We start from the raw sequence: 20,021 nt of genomic DNA on the forward strand, positions 1-20,021 counted from the left end.
TTTATTGCCTCACTTAATACTAGGCTTAGCTGGCTATTCAAGTTAAAACTGGATATTATTTTTACAATAAAGCTGCATGACTTAAGTAAAACCCCTCTTTCTCTTAAGTGTGGCAATTGCAAAATCTTGAAACAATTTTAGCTGTTGCCATGTAGCGGGAAGCGTTTTCCCTCTTTTGCTGTGCTTATCTAGAGCTCCTTGACTTGGAAGTTCAGTAGTATGAAGACAATTTGCCTCGGTCTGTTCTCTTCTTCTTTAACAGGTTTCAGAGTATGATGCACTCTCTTAGTTGTTAAACAGTTCACTAGCTATAGTCCCATAGCCTTGGGGAGAGTGTGAACAGTTCTTTGCTGCAGGCAACTTTGATTGATGTCCTGGAGAAAAAAAAGTAAATCCTTGCTCTCTGTGGTTTCGTTAAGATCATCCAGTCACCAATTGCACCTCATTGAGTAAATTTCAAGATCTTCCACTTTTGCTTGCAGGGCCCTTAATTCATCTGTATACTCACTCATCATTGCATTGCACTCCTGTAGCTACCTGCTTTGAATATTCATCACTGATTGAAGAATGGTGACTTCTCCTGACAATTTTCAATGACTTCCTTTTGTGCTACATGTAGATCAGTGTGTATCTTGAACCTTCTCAGCCACTGTAGCTAGATAGCATATGCATGTAAGTTACTGAGCATGTGCAAGATCAGTGCCATTTTGTACAGTCAGCCAGTGTAAATGCAGACATGAATGGAGATGCACATGTGAGTGTGTTTGAAGTAATTAGTGAATCAGTTAGCTTAAGTACATGTTCCAGTTACAGTTCCTTATGTTTGCATACTATAAATATCTTGAACCCATACACTGCTTCGTCTCTTTTGAATACATGAGACAAGTGACATTACATTCCTAGACTTAATAGCAACAATATCCAAAATGATACTTGTTTCCAAGAATGTCCATGTATCAAGTTTCCCTTCTAAACACACAGGAAACTACAACTCTGGTGTGTTTTGCTCAAACCTTAAGCCTTCCATCTTCATTTGGGACCCAAAATATGCCAGCAAATACCAGAAAGCACCTGAAACTCTAACCAGACAGTCACACATTTGAAGAAGCAGAGTCTAAATGAAAAACTGTAAAAGGGACTCTGCAAATACACAAATGTTAGACTAGCACAAGTGATCTTAAGAAAAGCCTGTTCACAGCATGGCTGCTAACTCTGTCTTCCTCCTTCTCCCAGGACTGTGTACATCTCTGTTGGTCTGCAGATTTACCTTTACCTGGCATGCCACTTTTCCCATCAAGATATGCATGATACAAGAAGATTGGACAGTTTAGGTTTGTCTTTTTAACTTAATTTAGATAGCTACTATTTCTTTAATGAGATCACTAGCAAAAGGTATAATAGGGTGGCAGCCCTGAAAGACATAGGGCTGGATTCTGAAAGGTATACAGAGCACTGGGCAGGCCATTGGCAACTATTATAAAAAGAACATGTCACTCGATTTGAACAACTATAAATACACGAAAAAGCCAAAAGAATGTGAAACACAAAGTTTTGTATGTCAACCAAACTGAGGAGTGAAATGATGTGACATCACACTGCTGAGAAAAAAACTTGAGGAATGTTGAATAATGCAGTAAGTGTACATATGCATTAAAAGCAGGACTGTACAACACACCTGTAAGTAAGCAGTTGTTTGCCGAGCTGCACCAAAAGCAGAAGGTGACAAGAAAGGGTGAAAAGGAGGGGAACAGGAAGTAGAACACACCATAGGATTGTGGTAGGGGACAGCCTGAGGGGAAATGCTCCAGATAAACAGTTACATTTTTGGTGTTGAGAATCCACATTTCTTATATGAAGCAGAAGAGGATGACTTAATTAAACCCACTGCTCCTGGGGCAGTTCTGCATTCCAGGTTGAGTTTCCCAAACATTGGCCTGGTACCATCACCTCATTTCTTGTATTACACAAGTAATACTATTGTTTGGCATATAAAAGCTTAGCTGCAGACAGTTGTGCAGCTGTGCCCTTTCAGCAAACAACTGCTTACTTACAGGTGTGTTGTACAGTCCTACTTGTAATGTGTATGTACACTTGCATGTAAGTACGTGCGTGTATGTACACTTGCATGTAAGTACGTGCATGTAAGGCAGCAGTGTTGACAGACACAGCAATGAAGACAAACAATGGAACTGACACAGTGGGATGGCAAACAAATAAAGTAGGCATAGAAACACAGGGTGGAACCTCAGCATCTGCCACGGTGGAAGATATTGACTAGAGTATGTACAAAAAAGAAAGGAACGGGGTACAAGACAAGAGGGAAGGGTGTTTGCAATGGTCATGCGTGCATATTTTACACTTCCAAAACATGAAGGGCAGCAAGTACTGAAACTGTAACTGTGCCCATAAAACTGCATTAACAAACAGCATGTTTGGCATGAACCAGTTATGTGTGCATATGGTTGTTGCACATGTATGACAAAGGTGTACTATAATATGTATTTTATCCACAGCAGAGGTGCATTTGAATGTTCAAGGATATTCACTGCAGTCCTGGGAACAGTGAAAAATACAACTGCAAATATGGGAATATTGTACTAATACTGAGACTATAGCATGCATGTGCATTCCACCTATTTCAAGTAAGTAAAACACAACAGTTTTACAGATAGCCCATTCATAGCTCTCAACTTTCCATCTCCAAAATGAGGAACACTAGCCGTCATAATGTGGAACAAATGGGCAAAATGTGGAACACATACTAATGGTTTGCTAACAACTTCAACTAGGAAGGCCATAGGATGGTTAAAATATGCTGGTTTTACTTATAAAGAAGATCTTTTAATGAATTAATATGATTAATTTCTATTTTCCATGGATTTCACTTAAAAAAATTCCTAACACTGAATGGGTAACAGGGTCTTTCAATGTGGAACACTGAGGAACTTTGAGGAACATGAACTTTTTAAGACCCCAAATGAGGTACGTTCCTCATAATGAGGTACACTTGAGAAGTATGAGCTCATTCTCTAAGTCCAATAATGCCCTCCAGGGTGTGTGTTATTGTGGAAATAATGCCCTTCCAGGGGTGTAGAGGGCCTCTGCCTGCGGCCTCAGAACACTCCTGGGCAGGTGTTATTCCCACAATATCACACACCCTGTTGGGCATTATTGTTAGCTGAATCAGTTTATTTTTCAAAACGCCAGGCATGGCATCATCTGGTCTCATTCAGTGGGTACCAGCTAAGCAGTAATGTTACCAAGACATCCATAGTCACATCTATGTGAAATAATGATAAGGTGGGAAACCATCTGCAGGGCATAAAGAAGTAAGGGCAGATTGGTAATAAGCAACCAAGTGTAATGATGGCAGCCACACTCCTGTCACATGCCGATAGGAAATACAGCTTTCTCATGTTGGTCAGAGGGGCACACGACTCCAATATTGCTCTAGTCTTCAACACGGTGTGAATCAAACCTGCACACTGGGGACCAGCATCCTAGCAACTGTCTACTGCAGAGCAGCATAAACCGCACATAAATATCAAGAATACTTACTATGTCATCAGAGTCCTTCACAACAATTCAGCCTTGTGGACGGATAGCCCTGACTGACGATAGCCTGTTAAGGAGATGTACCACAGTATACTGTGTCTCCCTAAGGATCTAGCTGTGTGTGTGTGTGTGTGTGTGTGTGTGTGTGTGTGTGTGTGTGTGTGTGTGTGTGTGTGTGTGAGTGTGTGTATCTTTATATATATCACCTCTCTCTCTCTTTATATATATATATATATATATATATATATATATATATATATATTTATTTATTTATTTATTTATATGTGTGCATGATGTCTGGCATATCCTTTGCAAATACTCATGTGCATCTATGTATATAAACATATTTGAGGGTGTGCATATATTATATATCCTGCACTAGAAATGGCTACACCACATCTGCAGCAGAGAAGTTTTAAAGCTGTGGAAAATGAAATTCTCCTAGGATAGTGAAGAAGCATGGAATGGTGCTACTAGGATGAAGGGAGGAGAGGGGGCCAATGTGTGTGGCTATGGGTGAAAATTTCAGAGGGGGAATACTGTTGGTGGTTATATATGTACAGTACAGGCTTGTCTTTGCTGCATCATGAATGCATATAATCGGCCAGTGTGACCCTCAAAGGATACTCAAGCAGTTTGGACTGCTAATGGTTGTCAAGGATTATTAGCATCAGTAAATGATGCAGAAGATTTATGTGTCCCTTGGAGAGCATGCCTCCAATGGCATGATACCTAGTTGTAGAACTGTGATCATCGGGGATGCTGCAATTTTCAGTTCTTACATATATCCTTGCAAAATCTGTGCTGTTCTGCAAGTAGGGATGCCCTTCTAAAGTGCTGATGGTGCCAGAGCAGGTATATTGCATGGACTTGCTGATCCTGTGTTGTAGCTGACAGTTGAAGAGTTTAGGTCAATTATCACACACAGTCTGTTTAGATTTTAGTTCCTGTAGGACTGTTTTGACAGCCACAGAGCTTGTAAATAGGCACCAGTTTCGCATGCTGTGCTACACTGTGATATATGCTTATATTTTCTGTGTAGACCTCTCACCTATATAACCATTCTTCTTTGCTAGCAGGACTTAACCAACGTTCCATTGTTGGCATTGCTGACCAATGAAATGTCTCCAGTTTCCAGACTCACAGGAGAGTGGACATTACTCCTGAGTGGAAACAGACCACAATAATGAGGTGAATACCAAAGGCATGGCACCTATCATTCAGGGTATGGTGGTTGCAGATACATCACTGCTTTCCACTACTGGTCATATAAAACCTAGGAGGTCGAGCCCTGGTGGTTTCGAGGCACAGAATCAAAGTGTGACATTGCAACCAGCATTTCTGGGGAGAAGGAATCTGGAAATGGTGGCTACAATACCCTAGCACCTGTCAATGTAGAGGCCTTCACATGAGCAGGGATGCCACTCACAGTAACAATTTATGTGGATGGAGACAAAGACAGAGAACACCATGAGAGTTAGGAAATGCAAATGCAAAAGTTCTGTGCTCAGCTACTACGGACTGATAGTTCCACAGTCAGACCCCTGAGCTAATAAGAGCTATTGGTGACACCCAGTTTGCATTTAGCACTTCATATGTTTCGGGTGCAATCCACTGAGTGCTTACAGTGAGGGGATAGTGGTTTCTGTGCCAATATCTTACAGGGGCCCTCCATGGTGCATGACATGTCCTTGCCACAATTAATGATATGGACAAAAGATGCCATATCAGGAATATCTGTTCAGTGGTAATAATGATGACAGACTGCAGAAGAGTGCTGTGTGATGACATAAGGACCACAGAAAAACAACAGCCACATGTGACATCCTTGGCACATGAGTTGACAATATTGCACTTTCACAACATGCTTGATACAGATGCGGATTTGGGATATGAAAACAGGCTTGCTCACTAGTTGTGCATGTTCACAGCCTGTACTGTGTACAGCCCACTCTGTTAGATAACTGAGTTCCAGTGCTTCACTGTGTACAGACTTGTTACAGTCTACTTACACATAGCTCAGTATGACCACTGATATGCATCCCTCAGTAACTGTTGGTGAAAATGTTTGCTCTGATGGTGTGCAAAGTTCAGCATGTGGCATTAGATCCAACTCATGATGTTATCCACCTCACAAGATGCAGTACGCATGTTCTTATTTGTGGTACACACTGGATTCTAAATGTGTGTGTGTGTGTGTGTGTGTGTGTGTGTGTGTGTATGTATGTGTGTGCGTGCATTTGCTTGTGTGAGTGTGTGTGTGTGTGTGTGTGTGTGTGTGTGTGTGTGTGTGTGTGTGTGTGTGTGTGTGTGTGTGTGTGTGTGTGTGTGTGTGCATTTGCTTGTGTGCATGTGTGTGTGTGTGTGTGTGTGTGTGTGTGTGTGTGTGTGTGTGTGTGTGTGTATGTGTGTGTGTGTGTGTGTGTAGCTATTTGTTCTGTGTGCACACATATGCCTTGTGAAGCTGGTGTCTGTTTTGCCTATCATAAAACACCTTTCATGTTTATAATGTGGGTGCTTTCTGATGTCATAGGTTTTCTAGCACATATACATATTAGCATACTCTGGGCAGCTGTACATGGGAGAACATTAGAGTTTATCTGTATACTTGTAGAACCTGTTAGCATGTCATTGCACATAGCTTTGTACCAGAAACTGTTGTACCTCCTGTCCATGGGCTTATCATCGAGTGCCTGTTTCTTAAATTCTCTTTTGGTTTCTTTTTGTTCTGCTCTGTTTTTCTTTGCTGTTTACGTTCACTTGTGTGGGTCTCTTGGATTAGGTCTCCTGCTCACCAAACCGGAAGGTCTCTATGTTTTAATGTTATCATGTTATATAGGATTGCATAACTGGTTACTGTCTTGTTTATATTCATAAGTCTATGTATTGCACACCTGAATCCGGCCATCAGCAGCCTAAGCACTTAGCCAGATTCCTGCTCAGGCTGTGTGCTTGACTACTTTCTTCCCCTCAGGCAATTCAGCTGGATTGTGGGCATGATTAGCAAAGGTTCCAGATGTTAACCACTGTCACCTGAAATATATAGGGGCAGAGTACAGTAAGAAATGTGGTACAGTTCATTCATAGTTTACATTTGCAAGATCTAATTTCTGCTTCTGATTGTACTCACTTGATGCCTCTCTTTAATGTTCTTAGTTAGGAATACATATTTCATTACATAGGCTCTAAAAATAAAGCAGTTGTGTGCAATGCCTGGGAGTGATTCAATGATTTGTAGGATCTGGCCTTCTGCTAAGCACACAGCAGGACTGCTAAATGAATGCTCCTTCTTCTTGATATATCACTATTCATGACCTCCACAAAAGGCCATTATAGCAATGTGTATGCAGGCAATACCCCAAGATCATACGGAAAGTATGCTACCTCACAAAACTGTTCCATGTCTTCTTGGGGTTTGGCTGGCATTGAGGGAAGCTTTTAGCTTCATAGCATGAGAGCCAATAAGATGTCCAGGATGTGAAAGGTGGCAGTCTGATACTTTTACTGTATTATGCATATGGAGATAGAATGTTCCTGATGCAAGTATGTCTGGCATTAGGCCAACTCTGTTTTCCAGTATGTTAGGATTTCTATAGGTCACACACAGCCAACTCTCTGTTCAGCCAGTACTTACTGATAACCTGCTAGTAAGAGCATCCATTGATGACACCTAGGAGGGCACCTCCCCACTGCAACATGCATAGCACGTAATGTTTACTCCTGAACCATCAGCATATTTACCAGCAGGGCGGTAACTGTTCTACAGTGGTAGCATATGCGCTGTTGCAATGATGATGTTGCTAGTGGTCTACCAACTTTTTTATTCCCATCTTATATATTGTCAATATCTTCTGAAGAAGTTCCAATAGTAAAGGAATGAAAGCGCTAATCTGACTCTTGTTTTTTGTGGACTGCAAACACACAGGCGGTGTGGAATTGTTATTGTGTTTATAGTGGTTTAGTTTATTATTTTTTAAGTTTTTATACAGATAGATATATAGTTGTATAGATAGGTATACATATGGATAGACAAATAGACATATGGATAGATAGAAAGATAGAAAGATAGACATATAGATATATAGATAGATAGATAGATAGATAGATAGACAGATAGATAGATAGATAGATAGATAGATGGATAGATAGATAGATAGATAGATAGATAGATAGACAGTTGTATGAATAGCTAGACATATGGTTAGATAGATAGACAGACATATGGATAGATAGATATTGTAGCATAATGATGGCTGCTGAGACTTGAGTGCAGAGTGCCTTTATGGCTATAACAGGCAGACGCCCACAAGGAAGGAAGGAAGTTAATGGGAATGAAAAGCATGGACAAGTATTCAGGCCTATCGCACTACTATGTGTTAGATGTCCTGAGTGAAGAGAGGAACCAGAAGGCGTCTGACTAGGAGACACCACGATTTGGCTAAGCATTAGACTGTGGGATAGTAAAACATAAGGCTGAAACAGTTGAGGATGCACAGAAGTGTGTCACACCAACTACAGAAAAGCGGGCTATGGTTTTCATGCCTTTGTACAGTGACTGTTTCCATCATTGTGAGTCAGTCTATAGAGGAAGTCTCTGTAATAAATGTTCAGACTTTAGAAATTACAGTGCTGATAATCCTTGTAACAAGATAATTTGAATTTGACATGGCTCACATTAAAATATATATATATATATATATATATATATATATATATATATATATATATATATAGTGCATAGCTTCTTCTTGTTGAGTTGGAAGCTCCTTTTCAGTGATACATGGTCAGCATGTGCAATATTATAGCAATAATCCATGCCTGGGTGTTGGTAATGCTGGATTTACCCATGGTTGGTGTGGTTTTGTCACGAGGGTGAAGCCCGAGTGGCCAAACAAAGCCAACCATGGGTAAATCCAGCATTACCCACACCCAGAAGTGGGTTATTGCTATTATACAATGGCATTCTGTGGCAGTTCTGATGTACTGCGCATGCGTATATTTACGCAGTACATCAGAGCAGTGGGCAAAAGCAATGGAGAAAGCAAGAGCTCCGTTGCTTTTTACAACCTGTCTTGCTATGTTAAATGAGTTTAACATAGCGAGACAGTTTTGAAAAAAGAAACGGAGAAAGCAAGATCTCTGTTGCTTTTTAAAGTGTCTTGCTATGTTAAATGGGTTTAACATAGTGAGACAGCTTTAAAAAAAGCAATGGAGATGCTCCGTTGCTTTTTTTAAAAACTGTCTCGCTATGTTAAACTCGTTTAACATAGCGAAACAGGTTGTAAAATGCAACGGAGATCTTGCTTTCTCCATTGCTGTAAAAAAAAAAGAGTTATACTAATGGAAAAAGTCCGGGCGACCGGACCTTTTTCTATTTCTATAACTCTGATTTACAATGTGCACGCTGACCAATCAGTGTGCACGTTTTGGAATATTAATGGGGGGTCGTTGTATAATATGTCATTATTCATTATATGAAAAAGGCAAGTCTGAGTTGAATGTTCATCTGGAGCTCTGGGTCGTCACATAAGTTCTTCATGTACCTTGTGGTAGTGCAAACAATCCTCTGGTTCAGACAGTTAGCTTTAATATGATGTCATACCTCACAAAACAAGCAAGTACCCAGGATGTCATTTTGGAATGCTAGATAAGGTGTCTTGGAGCTGACTTTTGTAGCAATCTCATCTTGTTAATAGTCTTATATCTCTTCATTGTCTAACCACCATAAATGGCAATGTTGTAACTCACTGCACTGTGCTTGTTAGTGTAGGATTTTCTCTGAAGTGTTTATTATTTTTTTTTCCTGCAGAATTAGACCATTTTGCATTCCCATACAGTGAAAATGTGATCAAACTGTGCCACAAAGAAGGGCAGAAGGCTGTTTAATTCCTTGGCATACATTACTTCTTTCAAAATATGTTCCCATTCTGGCCAGTAGAGATTTTTCTGAAGTAACATGTGGGAGAAGCATGGAGAATTTCTCATACCCATTACTGACGTGATCCGATCTGGTTGTCAGACCTATAGCAAGTAAGGAAAAAATATGTTTCAGCTAATTACTTCACGATAACCCAGGAATTGGCATTCCTGGCTGACAATAAATTTTTGTACCTTTATCTTTATATACAGTACTTAAAGCACCACTGTGTCATGATCTACCAGCTCCTACAGGACAACTCATCTTCTTTCATAAACCAGAACACCATCTGATGGTACCACCTCTTTTCCAGGATGATTCCTGAATTCACTCTGGATTAATCCATCTGCCAGGCTATCGTTTTCTTACTCTCACCGGGTATTCATTTATATTTCATAGTTTCAATTTTCAGCTTAGTTTGTATATTCCCTACTACATTCTGCATAGGGGTTAGGGGATTTGCTCCTCCTATAAAATGCAGCTGTAGTCTCAAGTGTCTTCAGTGTAAATGGCTTATAAGCACATTTGTGGTTCTCAGAAAAGTGACACTGCAAGTCATGCCATAACGTATGGCATGCTAGCCACTTGGTTTGGAGATAATGGGTTGGAGATTTCTACAAAAATAGACAGCTGGGATAACCGAGCTGATACTTTTTATGTTGCAGAGACAACTCATTAGATATACGTAAGCTACTAATGCAACTGTTCTAAAGTCAGCTTTCATAAGATTTATTTAATAAAAAAATGGTTAACAGCGAGATCTGAAGGTAAAGTTTTATTTCCTTGAGCAGTAAGGCAAGTAAGTGATGTAAAATCATTGTTAATCTGAACACTCCTTATTGTCTGGTGAATAAAAACACAATTCTGTTACCTATGACCGCCGTAACTTTGCACTCTATAAGATGCAGATTTTTATCTCTGCTGAGGCGGATGCAAGAATGCAGAGGAGGAAGTTGACATCTTTCACTTCCCCTCATCACTGAACTTTTGTTTGTTTTTATAAAAAACAGAAGTTGCCGGAAACAAGCAGCAGTTTAACAACTGACAGGGCCAGTGATGGCAGAAACCAAGCCAGGAGGAACAGGAGCTGCAGGACTCTTTGCAAAACGTGTCCAAAAACAACTGAGCAGAGCGCAAGGAAAGGTAACTTTAAAGGGCTCATTTAGTTTGTTGCTGTTTTTGGGCAGTTTGGGATAGGCTCACTACATAATGTGCCTGTCCTAATCTATAGAATATTCTAGAGTTGATAAAGATTGTTTCTGAGCACTATGTAAACCCAATTGTTTTGATGGAGAAACAGAGAGGCAGAGTGATGCATGTGTTAAGTAGACAGACAAGGAGACAGATATGAGATATACTGATTAGGCAGAGAGATTATTCATTAAAAAAAGATATGTAGCCAGTATGCATTTATGTTTTGAAATTGCAGTGTTTTAGTCACAAAAAAATCAGCTGCCTCTTTTTTTTTTCTTCTTTCTTTTCAGACATGGTTAGACCAAGGGATCCTTTCCTTCTGACTAATGTTTTTATTTCTATATTTCATAGCAGGCCAGTAGATTGTAACATTTATTTCCAAACCTGCATATTAATAATGACAAAGAGGAAGCAATATAAGTAAATGCTGACATAACATTCTAAGCACTGATCACTGCAGGCAAACAAAGTACATACACATATACACACACACACACACACACACACACACACACGCACACACGCACACACGCACACACGCACACACGCACACACACACACGCACACGCACACACACATATACACACACACACACACACACACGCATGCACACATGCATACACACACACACACACGCACACATGCACGCACACACAAACACACAAGCATATGAATACAGATATAGACAGATGTATATAGCATCTAGTTGAAAAAAGGAGTACAAAGTTAAAGAGGTCTCTAAGGTGGTTTCAAATACTAGGTCGGTACACATTTTATATATCTGTATGGACAAACAAAAAAAATACTAAAGCACATGTTCTCTAGTTAGTTACTTAGGCAGAATAGTTTATATTTATAATACAGAGATGTAAGGATAACATTGTTTACAGGTATGAATTTGGAGAAAGGGAGATGATGATGCAGATGTGCAAACAACAAACTGCTTTTATTCCGGCAGATAATACAGAGAATTAAGGCTATGAGTGGTTAAAGAACTGTTTCTTGAAGTCCAGGAACTGATTCACTCAGTCTGTTTGCCTACTAGGTGACTGAACAAGTCACTTAACTGCAAAGGGTACCTAGATCACCACTCAGAAGGGACAGTTTTCCCCATTGGACTCACCTGGTTAAAAACAGAACCTCCTAATGTTATGAGGATTTGCACGAGCCATGTATTCATCATGTCCTACTAGTTTCCTCCAACATGGAAAGCGACACAACATGTTTCTCACAGAACCACAGAAGATCATAGAGATAATGCTCTGAGTTGTAATAATATCAAAATGATGCTCGGCTGTCAGAGACACATATTCTGAAAGTAAGGAGATCTTATGCTTGAAATGTGACTAGCCAATATCAGGGTAGGTTTCTGTCCAGGAAACTTGTGCCAAGAGAAAACAGGTTGTGCCTGAGTACTACTTAAATTATGAAGTAGGGGACAAACTGGCTAAGACATGAGACTTGGTAGCCTTGGAAATTGCTTGATCAGCTAAAATGTTATTACTACTTCAGCCAGAATACTCCACAGAGATAACTGATTACTACAAACTTGCACAATGCTAATTATGACTTTATTACCTGAGTACTGAGTATATATATCATGAAAGGAAACAAATGCATCACTTTCTTGCTCTGGTGATTATATTGCTTATCATCAAATGGGAAGAATTTGTTAGCTTTATTGCTATGCCCCTCAGCTATTCACTCTTCAAAGTGCCCCTATGTCTTATAAGACAATTATAATAACATACTATGTATAACTAACTTAAAACAATATCTTATAAAACCAACACACAATTATACCAAATCATATTTATCTTTTAAAATGGGTAAACAAAACCAAGTTGGCCGAGTATAAATAGATAAACTTTTTGGAGCAGATCATCCACCTGGTTTGAATATTAGTAATAGTATAAACCCCATTTTAAAAGATTTACATGATTTAGTATAATTGTGTGTTGGTTTTATAAGATATTGTTTTAAGTTAGTTATGTATAGTATGTTATTATAATTGTCTTATAAGACATGGGGGCACTTTAAAGAGATAAATGCTATTAGCAAAGTTGAATGTTCATTGGCTGTGTTCCTATATATATGTACATGTAATGGTTGGATGATTTTATCAAACACTGAGGAAGAGTTTTAGTCAAAAGCTTTGCTGCTTGCTACTATTTAAGGTCCTATTTACGTCCTTACTACTGTATTAAACTTCATATTGAATGGTGGATTTGGGCTGTTTTTTGCTTCATGAGTATTAATGCAGGGATGAATATTCCCTAAGTTTAGAATTACTTTTGTCCCTTTAAATTCAGACATACTTCTGACTGTACAACAAAATGAATGCATCAGAAAGGGCAAAGACAAACTTAATTATGAGCGTGAGTGTCATGAAGCATATGAACTTCATGTTTTAGTAAATCTGCAGTGAGGCAAGTTTGCTGTGTGATATAGGTGGTAGGAGCTCTGCTTTTGACCAAGGTAATCAAGGTTTGATTACTGGCCCTGACACTGAAGGAGCTCTGCCTGTTTGCCTTTTCTGGGGTGGGGGGAGGGATTAGGGTTATGTTCCAGGGAAGAGTGTAGCTATTGTGTTGCTGGTATATACAGGAGAACACCGAAAGTTCACAGCAGGTTGGGATGGGAGTAGGATCACTGAAGAAGTGACATTCTACTACAAAGATGGAATGTGGCCTTTTAATGTTTGACTGTATGTCCCTGGGGGGTGAAGCTTCAAGATAGACACATATCATGGAGATAGGGGTGTTCACCTGACAGGTTTGGATGGCCAGAACAAGCCTGAAACAGCTATAGGAAAATAAGGTTAGTCAATGAAGGGCAGTGGAAAGATAAAAACAAACAAACAAAAAAAAAAAACAAATCTGCAATGAATCATCTGTTAACCAAGATGGGGTCACTGATTGACTTAATGTAGTTCACAGGGCATGCTATCTGTTAAAACTAATGCATGCATCTCTTGATGGGGGCAGGGAAACTGATTCCTTCAATGCTATTATAAATCCCTAATTCCATTATTATTTCTACTGAGGAACACTCTGAGGGTCCCACTAAGGCCTCCTCAGTATTGCTGGGCCTCCTGATCACTTTCATTTTGCTATGCCCTTTTGATTTCCTTATTCTTGCTGTGAGTCCCCTGAATCACTTCTGCTCGGAGTCCTGATTCTGGTAATCTGGTTACTACCACCCCAGTGTCATTTTTCCTGCCAAAGTTCTGACTTTATTAATCCTGCTGATGGCTTCCTGGCTTTGATGACCCTGTTGGACTCCTTAACTCCAGTAATCCATCTGAAATTCCCTCATACCCATTAACCTTGCTGAAGGGAAGAGCTGTGATTTTGATAGCTCTGTGAGGGGTCCTGGTTCCTTTAATCCTGCTGTGGCACTGCTAACTCTACTAATTATGCCATGGCTAACTGTAAAACTTACCTTGATTCCCAGTCAGGTATTTGATTTGGGAATTCACTAGCAAGACTTAAAGCCTAACTGCTTTAGGCGTTGGATTACTTATATCTAACTTATTGCCTCTTATGTTTTATCAAACTCAATTGGAAAATTAATTAATTTACTGTTCTCTTATTTTGTACCACAATATACAACAGGAGGTATTTAAAGTTGCAGTGTATAATTTATGATAATTTTGTACTTTATTAAAACAGAGGTAATTCATATTTACAATGTGTGCTAACCAGTGAATTGTCATTTTTTCACTGAGTGGTAATCTTTTGAATCTTTTTTGACTATTGTTTAAATTTAATATCTATCGATGTTCATACAACGTAATTGAAGTTTGAGAATGTTGTCAGTGTTACTTGTATGTTAATCTGTTTGCTTACATTCAACATGTATGTATATAAGGAACAGAATGCTGTGTGCTACCTTATTAATCAGATGTTTGTTTTATATAAGCATGATCAAATAAATTAGTCTTGGCTCTGACTAGATTGTGAGAGGGAGCTGTTGGATAAAGTGTGTAAAATATACTGTTGTGAATGATGCATTTTGAGCAGATCATGACAGTTTTTTGATGGACCATATTAACAACACACATGGGAGAGAATGGCGGTAGTATGAATGGCCCTTTGTAGCAGTGCTTACTCAGATGTGGTACAGTAACAGCAGGTAGCAGAGAGAGAGATAACATTATAAACCACTCAACCAGTAAAGAAACCAAAAATAAAAAAATACAAATTTATTGACACCCACTGCAGCCTCAGCTGCACTAGTCTTCAAAGAGTAAACAATAAGGAAAAAAGCTTGTTTACTGGTCGATTGGTTTATAATAATATTTTTCTTTTCGTGGTTTTTTTTATATATATATATATATATTTATATATATATATATATATATATATATATATATATATATATATATATATATAGATATATATATAGAGAGAGAGAGAGAGAATGAATGTTGGGTGGGTGAATGGACTTTTGTGGCAGTATTCGCTCTGATGTGGAACAGTAACTGTATGTAGGGGAGAGAATGGTGGGAGAACAATGGTCAGGGAAACAGACCTTTGTGGCAGTGCCTACAGAGATGTGGCACAGTGATTGCAGGTGGGGAGAGAATGGTGGTAGAGTGAATGGACCTTTGTGGCAGTGCCTACAGAGATGTGGTACAGTGATTTCAGGTGGGGAGAGAATGGTGGTAGAGTGAATGGACCTTTGTGGAAGTGCCTACAGAGATGTGATACAGTGATTGCAGGTGGGGAGAGAATGGTGGTAGAGTGAATGGACCTTTGTGGCAGTGCTTACTTAGATGTGGTAGTCTAACACCAGGTAGAGCAGAGAGTGGTGGTAATACGAATGGACTACAGCAGAAAAGGACACCATATCTACAGTGTAAGCCTAACATATACCTTTCTTAATTCCCGGTCACCATCCTTATATATTATAATAATAATTCACAGATAGCTTGTACTTTTTTAATTCCCTGCAGTTGACCATCAGCTTCCGTCAGCTCTTCTCCTCATTCACATGGTCTCCTGGAAACCTGAACCATCTAAGTGACCAGTAAAAAGATTGAGGTTGCTGGTGCAATGACATATTGTAGTTGGGGAGTGTGCCCTAACTTCTCTTCTACCATCCCTGTGGCAGTTTTACAAATTCCTCAATTTCTGTCTTCAGGAGGTGCATGCAAGCTTCCTTGTTTGTGCAACCTCCTGACCAAGCCAAATGCAGATTGCAGTATGGAAATCAGCAGGCTCTTAATGCTGGTATTGCAGCTAGCCTAGGCTGCTTTTCTCCCACCCCCAATAGGTGAGCTAATGTTGGACATTCATTTCCACCATCCCCCCACTTCCTCCATTGACTGTAGTGTTGGTCAAAGACAATTCAACTGAGGTGCAGTAAGAGCTTTATCCCCCTGTGTCATGGAGGCCAGATGATATCTTGCACTTTTTTTCCTCTGTACCTCGACATCTGAGTTGCCTTTACACTGGTTCACATGACTTGACTGAGAACACTGATCTATGCAGCAGTGGCCACCTATGGACAAAGCTAATGAGGACGATAAGCAGTACAGACCATGGTACTGTAACTGTAACTGACTGACCATATTCTGTCTGTGTCATGTGATACACATTTGTGGTTTCATCAGTGTTCTACGTTGGCAACATAATAATAGTGTAAGAATGGTGCTGTAGCAGAATATCAGGATACACAAGGCCCAGCATCACACTACTGATTGTTCAGAAGAATCACTCAAAGGGGGACAGATAATACGGAAAATATTTGTTATTGTTATGAGAGAAAACTATACCATAGAAAATACATTTTTGCAATCATGTAGATGATGAGCAAACATAATGAACTGTTGGGACTTTATTTTACTTGCTGATGTGATGACTGACAAATAGAGATGACTTAGGCATTTTGGACAGCTATATCTTCCCAGAATTTGGGAGTAAGGAATACGAGGGAGATACTACTAACACATGTTATTATGAAAATGCTCAGCAGATTTTTAGACTCCGAGTTTTCTTGTCCCTTTTGTTCTATTGTATGTGAAGAAAATGCCCTTGCATAGTTTATATTTATTAGGAAAGGGATTCTAAGACATGAACATTTCCTTTCACTCCTCTGAAAAATAGTATCATCTCTTTGCATAGGGTATAATTTGCCTAGAAAACTGCATAAATACTACGTCTGTATAAATTTCAGTTCCCCATGCAAATATGATGCCTGTTGTATATATAAGGGAAAGCAGAGACAACACCTTAAATATGATTCACTAGACGGCAACCAACTGTCTATATAATGTTATATAATGCAGCGAGTGAACACGACTCGAACCAGGAATACAAAGTATTTATTAATAAAAACTACACTCTAGAAATCTCCAATAAATCTAGTTAAGCACTTTCATCTGCAAAAGCAGACTTCTTCAGAACTTTGATATCTGTATATGTGTACAGTGCACAGACACAGTTCTTTTATCATGTTGTAAGGAGTAATACTGTCTTCAAAATGAGGTATTACTTGGCACACTGACATGCTCCCTTGCTAAGTTATTTACCAAAATATGAAAAAAATCATAATTTCTATAACCTAAGTCCAAAACAAACTTTGATATCTGTACATGTGTACAACATACAGACATAGTTCTTTTTCCATGTTGGAACTATGAATACTGTCTTCAAAATGAGGTATTACTTAGCACATTCAGATGCTCTCTTACAAAGTTATTTACCAAAATATGAAAAAGATCATAATTTCCATAACCATAAGTCCAAAACAAATTTTGATATCTGTACATGTGTACAACATACAGGCACAGTTCTTTTACCATGTTGGATCTATCAATACTATCTTCAAAATGAGGTATTATTTAGCACATTCAGATGCTCCCTTGCAAAGTTATTTACCAAAATATGAAAAAAAATCATAATTTCCATAATCTGAGTCCTAAACAAACTGATATCTGTACATGTGTACAGCATTCAGACACAGTTGTTTTACCATGTAGACACATATCATTGTAAATATACACATTCTTGGTGTAGCCACCATGCTGCTGAATGGGTACATATAAAGAGAAAAAGCAAGGTAAGGACCGCCACTCCACTAATGAACCCAGGACAGGCATGGGACTTCAGCAGCATGCAAGGCCATCTGATCTGTCCGATACCTGTGCTGGCTACCCACTCAGACAGCTGATACCACTACAGTCTCATGACCTCCTTCAGTGTCAGCAGTCTGCCTTACCTATGCCTTTTTTCTTCACATGTGTCCATTCAGCAATAGACCTAAGGGATCAAGTTCTGTATTACTAAGCCCTTCCTGTCATCTAAACTATACACATACCTGATAAAACCAGAATAAAATAAGAAGTATTGCAGGATGGTTACTGACATATTCAATTGTACGTGGTAGCACTCTCCTGAAACAGTTATTCTTTCTCAGCATCTTCACCAGCTCCTTACCACAGTTATTTGCCAAACTCAGAAAAATATCATGTTTTGCACAACACAATTCATAATAGAGTTTTACTTACCATACTGGTCCTACTTGGTCATGGGTGTTTTCCATTCTTCTCACAAGCTGCATGTTACCAATCCTACATAGCTCTCTTCATGCCATTGTGGAGGTCAGTCAAGAACCACGCAATGCCCTCCTCAGTTAGGTAAACACCATCCCTTCTGAACAGGTGAACATCTTCTGCGGTGATGCTGTCATGGCAGATTGTAGATCCACTGACCCTGTGCATCAAGCCATGCATGAACCCATTCTGTAAACATCTGGCCTTGTGTGCTGCCCGTTGACCGTTTGCTGTTTTCCATATCTGTCAAAAAATTATGTCAGATCACACAAAATGACAACGTGACCACCATGATTGCAGGTGTTCAAAAATTCCTCTGATTTGAAACCGTAGCCTTCCAAGTGGTTGACTAATGACCATTCTCTCCAATGTGGAGCACGAGAATGTCGGGCTCAGGGTAGACGGAACACTTTTCTTCCAAGAACTGTAGTACTCCACTCCAATGCATACCTCTTCTTGCAATCCAGTATACCTTCTCACTAGATATGGGGAAGCTCAAGTTGTAGTGGTTTTCACTAACTGAGGCATGGCTGGCAGCCCAGTGAACTTAGGAATGGCCACGTACCCACACTCTCACTTGTCGTTCTTCTGCTCCTGAAGCCATGTCAGTATCAGACGGTGGATGAATCTGCACAGGAAAGAAAATGCAAACAGATTACTACTGATGTTTGACAAATGTATTGGAAGACTACATATATATGTATATCATATGCATTACCTGGTTAGCCATCCAAATCTTCACTCCTATCCACAGGGGCAGGATTCTTTTCATAAGGTACAAAAGTGGTGATGATGCTGCAGAGGTACATACCTACCACCCGTGAAAATACCAAATTACACAGAGTGACTGACAAGGGAGCACATAAATGGCACATGTAAATGGAAGAAGCAAGGTAAGGACCGCCACTCCCACTAATATGCTGAGGACAGGCATGGGGCTTCAGCTCGTGGGCATCTAGAGTGTCCCATAAAAGTGCTGGCTACCCACTCAGACATGCATTGCCAGCACTCTGCCTTACCTCTGCCTTTTCCATTTACATGTGTCCTTTTGGCAATGGCCATAAGGAGTGAAAGGGGGGAGCTAATTTAAACCCTCTTGCCCTGACCTACATACATTTACTACACCTGAAGGAAGGGAGACTGAGTGGAGAGCTATACCAAGACAACATGTGAAAAGACCAAGACTGACCCAGGCTTTGTTGTTTTGCATGTGTCCTTTCCCGGAGTCTGTCAAAGTGCATGTGGGAGTTAACAACCTGAGATGCATGTCCCTAGCCTACATGAAGAGAGATAATGATGAAACTCTCTGACTACATGACCTAGGCAGGCATGAGCTTAGTACTAAGCACCAGTCTTCCTTCTGCAAGAATAATACCTCATTATGAACAAAAGATAATGGACTTCAACAAATGGCTTAACTTTTGGTGTCATTCAAGGGGGGTACAATATCTGTCAGACTGGGAGCACATGATTAATAGATTGGGTGGATCATGCAGCATTCCCACTGTAACATCCTCACTCATTAGGTGTGATCATAAAGCTGCCTCACTCACTTGTAATAAAGTTAAAACCAGAGATCCACCCAGACTCTGGTACTTTTAAAAACTTCTCCGAGACTGACCTCCTACTTCGGAATCATTTCACTGCTAGATTGAAGTCCACCGCCAAACCCAGAAAGCTCTGCTGTTTGTGTGGAAACGTACACAGACAACTTTTACCAATATGTACACAACTACATAGAAGGAGCTGTACCAAAAAGAAGAAACTGCAGTACAAACCTAAAAGCAAACTGTC

General features: G+C 39.7%; 1 protein-coding gene across 1 annotated transcript in view; it reads left to right on the forward strand.

Annotated features, from left to right (window-relative positions):
• Positions 1-9,401: 9,401 nt before the first annotated feature.
• Positions 9,402-20,021, forward strand: part of BIN2 (bridging integrator 2) — a 353,798-nt gene continuing 343,178 nt past the window's right edge. Inside the window, exons 1-3 of the mRNA XM_044083439.1 lie at positions 9,402-9,585; positions 9,685-9,850; positions 10,483-10,615. Coding sequence (XP_043939374.1) covers positions 10,529-10,615 — 87 coding nt within the window. The 5' untranslated portion in view covers positions 9,402-9,585; positions 9,685-9,850; positions 10,483-10,528. The remainder of the gene's footprint in view (positions 9,586-9,684; positions 9,851-10,482; positions 10,616-20,021) is intronic.

The sequence above is a fragment of the Protopterus annectens genome, chromosome 9.part0 (genome assembly GCF_019279795.1).
Source record: "Protopterus annectens isolate FY-2018-M chromosome 9.part0, PAN1.0, whole genome shotgun sequence".
Lineage (NCBI taxonomy): Eukaryota > Metazoa > Chordata > Ceratodontiformes > Protopteridae > Protopterus > Protopterus annectens.